This window comes from Gordionus sp. m RMFG-2023, chromosome 2, assembly GCF_954871325.1.
Source record: "Gordionus sp. m RMFG-2023 chromosome 2, tfGorSpeb1-WG-v2, whole genome shotgun sequence".
Lineage (NCBI taxonomy): Eukaryota > Metazoa > Nematomorpha > Gordioida > Chordodea > Parachordodidae > Gordionus > Gordionus sp. m RMFG-2023.
This window is the reverse complement of record NC_088776.1, coordinates 22,021,538-22,033,428: the sequence shown is the minus strand read 5'-3', so window position 1 is coordinate 22,033,428 and position 11,891 is coordinate 22,021,538. Positions and strand designations below refer to the sequence as shown.

At 23.1% G+C, this 11,891-nt stretch overlaps 1 protein-coding gene across 1 annotated transcript; it reads right to left on the bottom strand.

Annotated features, from left to right (window-relative positions):
- Positions 1 to 265: 265 nt before the first annotated feature.
- On the bottom strand, positions 266 to 6,871 carry LOC135924184 (uncharacterized). The gene is made up of 6 exons (XM_065459232.1): positions 6,682 to 6,871; positions 6,576 to 6,638; positions 6,471 to 6,534; positions 6,141 to 6,428; positions 5,858 to 6,077; positions 266 to 322 (listed from the first exon to the last, which is right to left on the bottom strand). Exons 1-6 carry the CDS (start codon positions 6,869 to 6,871, stop codon positions 266 to 268), a joined length of 882 nt encoding a protein of 293 aa, XP_065315304.1.
- Between the last annotated feature and the right edge of the window lie 5,020 nt (positions 6,872 to 11,891).

Genomic DNA, 11,891 nt, shown 5'->3' with positions numbered 1-11,891 from the left:
TAGAAGGAATCGTATTAAGTTTGTTTAGAAGAAATCATATTAAGTTTGTATAGAAAGAATCAGCTTCGGGTTAAAAAAATTTTAAATCGGGTCGACGTTAGGATCTATAAAAATATTAAACCCAAACATACCGGCATTGAACATGAGTCTAATTATGTTGCCCGTTACACCGAGCCTGATTATTTGCAGCCATGGACTTCCTTGGCAAAGATTCGAATTATCATTTTTTAAATAGAGAATAAATTAGAATAGAATTTTTCTGAGATTAAGACAGACAATTAGGGGTAGGTCTATAAGTCGAAAGGCTGCATGATACGAAAGGCTAAAAAATAATATTGAAAATAAAAATAACAAAGAAAATGATTAATGTGTAATTTGATTGATTTATTGCTTTTTTTACGAGAAAAATATTATAATAACATTACATTATAATATATTTAAAAAATGGAAATTTTAAGATCTTTTCAATTTTTTTATTAATTCTTTGAAATAAATTACGGTTTTAATTTTATTTAATTTTATTAATTTTTAATTTATATTTTTAATTAAATTATATTTATTTATTTAAAAAAAATGGAATATAATATATTAAAAAAATGGAAATTTTAAGATCTTTTCAATTTTTTTATTAATTCTTTGAAATAAATTGCGGTTTATTTTTATTTTTATTTAATTTTTATTTTTAATTAAATTATATTTGGTTATTTTAAAAAAATGGATTATAATATTTCAATTTTTTTATTAATTCTTTGAAATAAATTGCGATTATAATTTTATTTAATTTCATTAATTTTTAATTTATATTTTTAATTAAATTATTTGGTTATTTTAAAATAATGGAATTTTTAAAATTATATGTATATTCTATTTAAGTTTTTTTTCAAAACTAAATTGATAGTAAGTATAACGATATTGTGAGTACTGGATTAGGGAAAAGGCTAACATCTTATATGCAATTTTGAATATTTTTATATCATTCTACTCAGAATTAAATTTCCTATCTAAATATGCTTTGATGTATTTTTTCACGTTATCCGGTTCAAAAATAAATTTAACAATTTTTTGTGGCAAAAACGTTCGAAGGGAAAAGGCTAACATCTTATAGTGTAATTTTGTAATATTTTTATATCATTCTACTCAGAATTAAATTTCCTATCCAATTATGCTTAGATGTATTTTTTTACGTTTCCGGTTCAAAAAATAACATTTTTGTCGCGAAAACGTTCGAAGGGAAAAGGCTAACATCTTTAGTTTAATTTTATAATATTTTTATATCATTGAACTCAGAATTAAATTTCCTATCTAAATATGCTTTGATGTATTTTTTTACGTTATCGGTTCAAAAAATAAATTTAAAAAATTTTTTTGTGGTAAAAACGTTGGAAGGGAAAAGGCTAACATCTTATATGCAATTTTGAATATTTTTATATCATTCTACTCAGAATTAAATTTCCTATCCAATTTTGCTTAGATGTATTTTTTTACGTTTCCGGTTCAAAAAATAACATTTTTGTCGCGAAAACGTTCGAAGGGAAAAGGCTAACATCTTTAGTTTAATTCTATAAATTTTTATATCATTGAACTCAGAATTAAATTTCCTATCTAAATATGTTTTGATGTGTTTTTTCACGTTATTGGTTCAAAAAATAAATTTTAAAATTTTTTTGTGGTAAAAACGTTGGAAGGGAAAAGGCTAACATCTTATATGCAATTTTGAATATTTTTATATCATTCTACTCAGAATTAAATTTCCTATCCAATTATGCTTAGATGTATTTTTCTACGTTTCCGGTTCAAAAAATAACATTTTTGTCGCGAAAACGTTCGAAGGGAAAAGGCTAACATCTTTAGTTTAATTTTATAAATTTTTATATCATTGAACTCAGAATTAAATTTCCTATCTAAATATGCTTTGATGTAATTTTTTACGTTATCGGTTCAAAAAATAAATTTTAAAAATTTTTTTGTGGTAAAGACGTTGGAAGGGAAAAGGCTAACATCTTATATGCAATTTTGAATATTTTTATATCATTCTACTCAGAATTAAATTTCCTATCCAATTATGCTTAGATGTATTTTTTTACGTTTCCGGTTCAAAAAATAACATTTTTGTCGCGAAAACGTTCGAAGGGAAAAGGCTAACATCTTTAGTTTAATTCTTTAAATTTTTATATCATTGAACTCAGAATTAAATTTCCTATCTAAATATGCTTTGATGTAATTTTTTACGTTATCGGTTCAAAAAATAAATTTTAAAAATTTTTTGTGGTAAAAACGTTGGAAGGGAAAAGGCTAACATCTTATATGCAATTTTGAATTATTTTATATCATTCTACTCAGAATTAAATTTCCTATCCAATTATGCTTAGATGTATTTTTTTACGTTTCCGGTTCAAAAAATAACATTTTTGTCGCGAAAACGTTCGAAGGGAAAAGGCTAACATCTTTAGTTTAATTCTATAAATTTTTATATCATTGAACTCAGAATTAAATTTCCTATCTAAATATCCTTTGATGTATTTTTTCACGTTATTGGTTCAAAAAATAAATTTTAAAAATTTTTTTGTGGTAAAAACGTTGGAAGGGAAAATGCTAACATCTTATATGCAATTTTGAATATTTTTATATCATTCTACTCAGAATTAAATTTCCTATCCAATTATGCTTAGATATATTTTTTTACGTTTCCGATAACATTTTTGTCGCGAAAACGTTCGAAGGGAAAAGGCTAACATCTTTAGTTTAATTCTATAAATTTTTATATCATTGAACTCAGAATTAAATTTCCTATCTAAATATGCTTTGATGTATTTTTTCACGTTATTGGTTCAAAAAATAAATTTTAAAAATTTTTTTGTGGTAAAAACTTTGGAAGGGAAAAGGCTAACATCTTATATGCAATTTTGAATATTTTTATATCATTCTACTCAGAATTAAATTTCCTATCCAATTATGCTTAGATGTATTTTTTTACGTTTCCGGTTCAAAAAATAACATTTTTGTCGCGAAAACGTTCGAAGGGAAAAGGCTAACATCTTAAGTTTAATTTTATAAATTTTTATATCATTGAACTCAGAATTAAATTTCCTATCTAAATATGCTTTGATGTAATTTTTTACGTTATCGGTTCAAAAAATAAATTTTAAAAATTTTTTTGTGGTAAAAACGTTGGAAGGGAAAAGGCTAACATCTTATATGCAATTTTGAATATTTTTATATCATTCTACTCAGAATTAAATTTCCTATCCAATTATGCTTAGATGTATTTTTTTACGTTTCCGGTTCAAAAAATAACATTTTTGTCGCGAAAACGTTCGAAGGGAAAAGGCTAACATCTTAAGTTTAATTTTATAAATTTTTATATCATTGAACTCAGAATTAAATTTCCTATCTAAACATGCTTTGATATAATTTTTTACGTTATCGGTTCAAAAAATAAACCGAAATTTTAGTCAATATAGCATTGGCATTATCCTCTGTTGGACATCTAGATAATCTTAAAGAAATGATGAAAATTTTGGTATTTAGAAAATAAACCCCGAAAAAAATTATATATAGTATTTATTATATGAAATATAAAATTAATTTTACTTACTTATTAATTAATTTTTCAATATCCATAATTAATAAGGATAGTAAATTTTTAGGTAAGCCAGTTAAGGAATATGGAAGGATGCTAAGGGAGTCGTTTTATTGTTTTATTTTTTTTGTTTATAAATTTAGAGTTTTTATTGTAAGAGAATAAATAAAAAAAACATTTTTTTCAGACGGATAATAATTAAAAATATGAAAGAATAATTATGTCGGTGATTTTGTATGGAAGTAAATAATATTTTCAACAATTTAGAAAAAAAAATTATAATAAACAAATAAATTAGAATCGAATAGTGTTTGAATTCGTACGAATAATAAAATCTACCATTGCATTCGATTCGAATAATTGAAATTAATTTTCTTAATAAAATCTTACTCAAATATATTGACAAATTTTTTTATTGTTAATTTGATTTAAAACAGAAGGTGTAAATTTTTTCGGATAAAATGACAGGGCTAAAATACCTGAATTTTACGAAAATATTTGAAAAGGTTAATAAGATGGGGAAATAAATGATTTGGGATATCCCTTCAAGTGCCTATTTGTCCTCCATATTTTTACCCAACATTCATAATTAAATGAATATACGGTAATTATAACTTTCTCTCCCCGAAATAAGAACGCTAAAATTCATAATGTATAGTGTTGGTCGCACAGTAGGTTTGTTATGAGAGTTCAATGATATAAAAATTTATAGAATTAAACTTAAGATGTTAGCCTTTTCCCTTCGAACGTTTTCGCGACAAAAATGTTATTTTTTGAACCGGAAACGTAAAAAAATACATCTAAGCATAATTGGATAGGAAATTTAATTCTGAGTAGAATGATATAAAAATATTCAAAATTGCATATAAGATGTTAGCCTTTTTCCCTTCCAACGTTTTTACCACAAAAAAATTTTTAAAATTTATTTTTTGAACCAATAACGTGAAAAAATACATCAAAGCATATTTAGATAGGAAATTTAATTCTGAGTATAATGATATAAAAATATTCAAAATTGCATATAAGATGTTAGCCTTTTCCCTAATCCAGTACTCACAATATCGTTATACTTACTATCAATTTAGTTTTGAAAAAAAACTTAAATAGAATAATCATATAATTTTAAAAATTCCATTATTTTAAAATAACCAAATAATTTAATTAAAAATATAAATTAAAAATTAATGAAATTAAATAAAATTATAATCGTACAATTTATTTCAAAAGAATTAATAAAAAAATTGAAAAGATCTTAAAATTTCCATTTTTTTAATATATTATATTCCATTTTTTTTAAATAAATAAATATAATTTAATTAAAAATATAAATTAAAAATTAATAAAATTAAAACCGCAATTTATTTCAAAGAATGAATAAAAAAATTGAAAAGATCTTAAAATTTCCATTTTTTTAATATATTATAATGTAATATTATTATAATATTTTTCTCGTAAAAAAAGCAATAAATCAATCAAATTACACATTAATCATTTTCTTTGTTATTTTTATTTTCAATATTATTTTTTAGCCTTTCGTATCATGCAGCCTTTCGACTTTTAGACCTTGCGGATTTTTTGTTATTTTTTTATGCGATATTTTTATGTAATTTTTTTATGAAAACTATTGTTTTTATGTTATTTTTTTATGATTGGTTCATTTTCTTATTGGTTAATTTTTTATTTAAGATATTTTAAAATTAATATATCTTTTTTTATTTAAGATATTTTAAAATAATTTTTTCTAAAATTTAAAATTCGTACAATTATTTAAAGGAAGTGAATGGGGGCAAAGGGGGAAGGCTAGGGGTAAGGGGTAAAATTATTAGATTATGTACAATGCGGGTAGGTTTGGGGTTAAATTTTTGATAGATGAAACTTCGCTATTTAAAATTTATTTGGTTGATTCTTTCTATACAAACTTAATATGATTTCTTCTAAACAAACTTAATACGATTCCTTCTCTACAAACTTAATATGATTCCCTCTATACAAACTTAATATGATTCCTTCTATACAAACTTAATATGATTCCTTCTATATAAACTTAATATGATTCCTTCTATACAAACTTAATATGATTACTTCTATACAAACTTAATATGAATAATTTTTTCTAAAATTTGTATAAAGAATTTAATTTTTTTTAGTGATAACACTATAATTAAAGGAAGATTCCAAAAATAAATAAAATTTAATCATAACAATCGAAATAATTTATTCATTAAATTGAAATATACTATTAAAATTTATACAATCATTAATAAAATGAATAAAAACATCAAAACGATTTAATAATCTATATTTTCGAAAATATCTATATTCAAGAAGATATTCATGAATATTATCCCGATCCCCATGTCTTTTATAATTTGCCTTTAGATCCCGCCACAGCCTCTCGACTTTTTGAGTGTGGATCGATCTGTCATTTGGATCAACAAAATTTTGCGAATGGTTGATCCGATAGTGGAAATAGTTTGAACTTTCTAGCCGATTATATCTAAGATAAATATATTTACATTTATCACCACTTTTGCTTTATTGAAAAAATAAATTCACATACCCTAACCACGAGTCAGTCATTATCGTGGAATCTTGCATAACATTATCTTTAACCACACGATAGGTGGTATCTTGATCTCTTGTTGTGGTGGCACTTAAAAATATCTCATTTGTTTCCCGACATATACCACCAATAATCCATATAGCCTCGGAAGTCAAATGCCGACCACGGTTATATTTACGCTTCCATACATGAGTTTCATCAATTTCAATAACGTGGCCAGGCCCCCCGATCTTTGAATGATTCGAGGCTATATGGAATCCACATACCTTTCGAAATTTTTTAAACCTATATAAGTGAAGTAAAAAACCATATTATACTTTAGATTACCATCTTGAAATTGCCTTCTTATCATAATCTAACTCTTTCGAAGCAGTTAAAATTTTATAACGGCCTAAAAATAATTTTGTTTAATATTTTTTAAAGAATTGGTACTTATGTACAAGTACACTAGTCTTAAAAATTTCCCAACATCATGAATTCCTTCAAAAATGGAATCTAAAAATTCGTCATTTATGATATATATATATATTAATATTACCTTTCCATATTGAATACGATCTACGACACCTACTGCATCGATATCGTAAACTCTTATTGTTTTTTTCAACCCGCATTACGGAATTGCAACAGGTATGTTGTATTCCAGGCGGTATAAATTGATTATTTAGACAAAAATCATAAGCTTTCTCATCATTTTGAGTATAAACACCAACTTCAAAAATATTCATTTTAAAAAAAATGGAAGGAATTATATAATATATATTGGAACTAAAAAAAAGGGAACCAAAAAAAGATTTATACCAAAAAAAAAATTAAAAATGGAAAGTTTCGTCTACCAAAAATCTTACCCCAAACCTACCCGCATTGTACATAATCTAATAATTTTACCCCTTACCCCTAGCCTTCCCCCTTATTTGCCCCCATCACTTCCTTTAAATAATTGTACGAATTTTAAATTTTAGAAAAAATTATTTTAAAATATCTTTAATAAAAAAGATATATTAATTTTAAAATATCTTAAATAAAAAATTAACCAATAAGAAAATGAACCAATCATAAAAAAATTACATAAAAACAATAGCTTTCATAAAAAAATTACATAAAAAAAAATCGCATAAAAAAATAACAAAAAATCGCATAAAAAAATAACAAAAAATAACATTAAAAAATAACAAAAATAATTGCCCCTGAAAAGGTACCCTAACCTAATTTTTTATATTTTTTTTTAAATATATTTTTTGATCGCTATTTTTAAATATTCTTTTTTTGAATGACTTTTTTATATTACGTATTTTTTTCTGATATATCTTTTAATCACTAATTTTTAAATATTTTTTCAAATTATTTTTATATATTTATTTTTTACGTATTTTTTTTCTGATATATTTTATGATTGCTAATATTTTAAAATATATTTTTAAAATTATTTTTTCTACATTAATTTTTTCGTACTTTTTTTCTAAGATATCTTTTGATCTCTACTTTTTTTACGAATATTATATGAATTATATTTTTTACAATAAATTTTTATCTAATATCTTTTAACAGTATTTACTAATATAAATATGTTTTTTTTATAGAAAGTAGCAGTACTATTAACAAAATTCATAAATTCGCTTTTAATTATATAATAATGCCTTGATTTGATAAAAACTCGAAATATAAATATTTAGGTGAGATATATTATGATTGCATTAATGACTTAAAATAATAAAAAATTTCACTATTATAATTAAACTTTAATCTTCATAGCAGCCGGAAATATTTTTTTTAACATAATTTATAATAGCTCGCAGATTCATAATTAAAACATTTTTAATATTAATTTACCATTTCTAAAATGTTTACTGCTAAATATAATGAAACTAGTTGATAGCCCGTCAAGAATGACGGGAATTAATGTTCTTAAATATTGGATATTAAACTTGTACCTTATATTAGATTAAAATTTAGTAGAAAAAGAGGTAAATTTGTAAATCATACCTCATAAAATATTCTTAATTTCTGATTTAAATATTGGGAAAAATATTATTACCCGCCTTTCTCGAAGGGCATAATATACCTAATAATAAAAAAGTATATAAAATTAAATAAATAAGTAAACTTTTGTTTTTTTAGGGATATTATTTTTCATTGTAAGTAAGGATTAAATAAGGTGGGCTTAACATTAAAAAAATATTTAAAACTTAAATAATTGAACACTACTTTAAAATACGGCCCTTTGAAAATTCAGCTTGGACGCTTGGGAGTATTTTTCAGTATTAATTATGGGTCAGACCTGGGCTAGCCTGATTAAAAAATCAAGGCCCATGGAAATCTGAATTTGATTGTATTTTTAAATTCAGTAAGATATTTTAAATATTTTATTCCAGTTCTCAACTACCAAAATTTTCATATCGTTAGTTGGCCTTGGGGGATTTTTTTCAAAATTATTATGGCCTTGGACATTGCTTGGGAATTTTTTGTATCAAGTAAAAGCTTTAAATATATTTTTTAAAAAATGGGATATTATGTTGAAATCTGGTAACAACTACCATAAAAGTGAAATAACTGGTAACAACTACCATAAAAGTAATGAGAAAATTCTCATTCCCCATCCTCATGCTAAATAGCTAATCTATATATATCTCAAAAAATAGCATTTAGTCTTAATAGCTTTAAATATATTTTAACTTAAAGCATAGCATTACATTTAATGGATTAGACCTGGCCCAAAGAGAGAAGAGGGTTATCATAATATTTAACACATAATATTTATAGGGAACTCTGGTAAAAGTCAATTAAAATATATTTTTAATCAAAAAATAGCATTTAGTCTTAATAGGTTGGCTGAGCTTTGGAAATTCAGCTTGGACGTTTGGGAATTTTTTTTATTAACTATGGGTCAGACATTGATCTAAAACAAATTTTTCTAAGGCCTGGGCTAGCCTGATCAAAAAAATCAAGGTCCACGAAAATCTGATTTTGATTGTATTTTTAAATTCATTAAGATTTTTTAAATATTTTATTCCAGTTCTCAACTACCAAAATTTTCATATCGTTGGTTGGGCTTGGGGGTTTTTTTTTCAAAATTATTATGGCCTTGGACCTTGCTTGGGAATTTTTTGTATTAAATATATTTTAGCTTAAAGCAAAGCATTACATTTAATGGATCGGACCTGGCCTGAAGAGAGAAGGAGGTTATAAGGAATAAAAATTGGATATTATTTTGAAATAACTGGTAACAACGACCATAAAAGTAATGAGAAAATTCTCATTCCCCATCCTCTTAAAAAAGACTATTCTTAAAATATTTTAAAAAAAACAATGATTACCTGAAATAACTGTTAACAACTACCATTGATTTAAATGTTTCCTTAAAATAGTTAAAATATATTAAATAAAAATTAAACTTTTGGTTGAAAATGGTTTGCTATTTTTAATATTCCATTTTTAAAAAATTTAAAAAATAAAATGGTCGTTATAAATTAATTAAAAATGGAATAATTAAAAATATTTTACCTTAGCCATTAAAAAATAAAGAAAATAAATTTAAACCAATAGTATTAGAGCTTAATAATCCAATGAAAAAAAATAAATATTGATTAAATTTAGTTAATTACAAAATATAAAGCTTAAAGGGGCTGAACGGTAAGAACGTTTGCCTTACGGTAAGAACGTTTGCCTTTGAAATTAAGGCGCGAGTTCGAATCCCCGAGTAAGAAAAATTTTTTTTTTTATAAATTTAACATTACCGAGATAATAAAAGCCCTCGATTTATTTAACATTAAGAAGATAGGAAAGTTGATAGAAAAAATAAAAATTAACGTTATGAAGATATGAAAGTTGATACCAAAAAAAAATTAACGTTATAAAGATAGGAAAACGTTCATTTCTTGAATACGGCTATTATATATATAGATAAAGAATCATCGATTATTTTGTATATCAACTAATTATAATATCTTTGACATATTTATTTCAAATCTGCAAATAAATATTATTTAGATATTTATTCACTTTAATGAACGATCTAAAAATAAAAGTTATAGCTTATATTGAAATTTAAATCTATCAAAGTATTTTATATTTCGAATTAAATTTCTGTGAGTATATTTATAAATGAAATAAATTTTAGCATTTTTCTCATTTTTCACTATTCCAATATAGTGCAGATTAAATACTGTTAGCCCTCATATATATATTTATTTAATCTAAACAATAACTAAGATTATATGCCAAACACTATAAGTTTATCTAAGATTCTTGCTAGAGCTGAAGGCTTTGGAAAATTATTTTACTTAATTTTATAGAATAATGTTAAGTTCTCTCTTTGAAAGACTTTGACCAGTTTATATATTTTCTTTGGGTTTATACTCCTTTTTTTAAATTTCTCACAAATTTTACATGGTCGTTATTTTTAATATTTTTTTATATTTTTTATGTCATCATATACACATTTTTTTTGATAGGGGCAAATTCTTTATTATTTTAAAATAATATTTACCAAACCAGGCACATTTGATAAAAGGGGTGGGGATTTTTACTCCCCCCCCCCTCCTTTTCCAAATTTATACGCTAGAAGATAAATAACTAATTCATTTTACGGCTAAATTTTATGTTAAAATACATTTTTACGCCATATTATTAAGAGAAATCTGGTAGCAAGTCTTCCCTATAAGATCTTGCAAGATTTTATTTATCTAGAGTTTTTATCAAATCAAGGTATTGACGATTTGGAGGAAAATAACTCATCATTAATTTTAAATATATAATTAAAAGCGAATTTAGGAATTTTGTTGTTAATCGTACTGCCCATGTCTATAAAAAAATATAACATATTTATATTAGTAAAAACTGTTAAAGGATATAAAATAAAAATTCATTGTAAAAAATATAATTCATATAATATTCGTAAAAAAAGTAGAGATCAAAAGATATATTAGAAAAAAGTATGTTATATATAAAATAATCTTAAAAAAATATATATAAAAAATTATCTGTCAAAAAATCTTAGAAAAAAAGTACGAAAAAATTAATATATAAAAAATCATTTAAAAAAAATTTAAATATTAGTCATCAAAAGATGAATCAGAAAAAAAGTACGTAAAAAATAAATATATAGAAAATCATTTTAAAAAAATATATATTTTAAAAAAAATATATATTTTAAAAAAAATAGGGATCAAAAGATATATCAGAAAAACATACGAAAAATATAATCTTAAAAAATATATTTAAAAATTAGCGATCAAAAGATATCTCAAAAAAAGTAGGCAAAAATAAATGTAAAATCATTTTTAAAAAGGATATATATTTAAATATATAGATCAATAGATATATCAGAAAAAAGTACATAAAAAATTAATATATAAAAAATAATCTTCAAAAATATATTTCAAAATTAGAGAAAGATATCTCAGAAAAAAGTAAGTAAAAAATAAATATAGAAAAAATCACTTAAAAAAATATATTTATAAAAAATTAGAGATCAAAAGATATATTAGAAAAAAATAAGTAATAAAAATAAATATATAAAAAAATTATTGTAAAAAAATATATTTAAAAATAGCAATCAAAGGATTTACAGAAGAAAGGTACGTAAAATATAAATATATAAAAAAAATCATTTACAAAATATATATTTAAAAAAATAATATAACAAATTAAAATAGATTATCTCAAAAAATTTATTTAAAAAATAATATCTTCCCATGCTACTCCAGCTACATTTTAAGCTGCTATGCAAATCCCTCCATCTTACAATAT

What these genes read in the sequence shown, in the direction of transcription:
- LOC135924184 (XM_065459232.1), bottom strand. Translation starts at nt 6,871, where the DNA reads ATGAATATTTTTGAAGTTGGTGTTTATACTCAAAATGATGAGAAAGCT. An exon ending in ACTAGTGTACTTGTACATAA is followed by an intron (nt 6,535 to 6,575) that starts GTACCAATTCTT and finishes AATTATTTTTAG; the next exon opens with GCCGTTATAAAATTTTAACT. An exon ending in ATGACTGACTCGTGGTTAGG is followed by an intron (nt 6,078 to 6,140) that starts GTATGTGAATTT and finishes TATTTATCTTAG; the next exon opens with ATATAATCGGCTAGAAAGTT.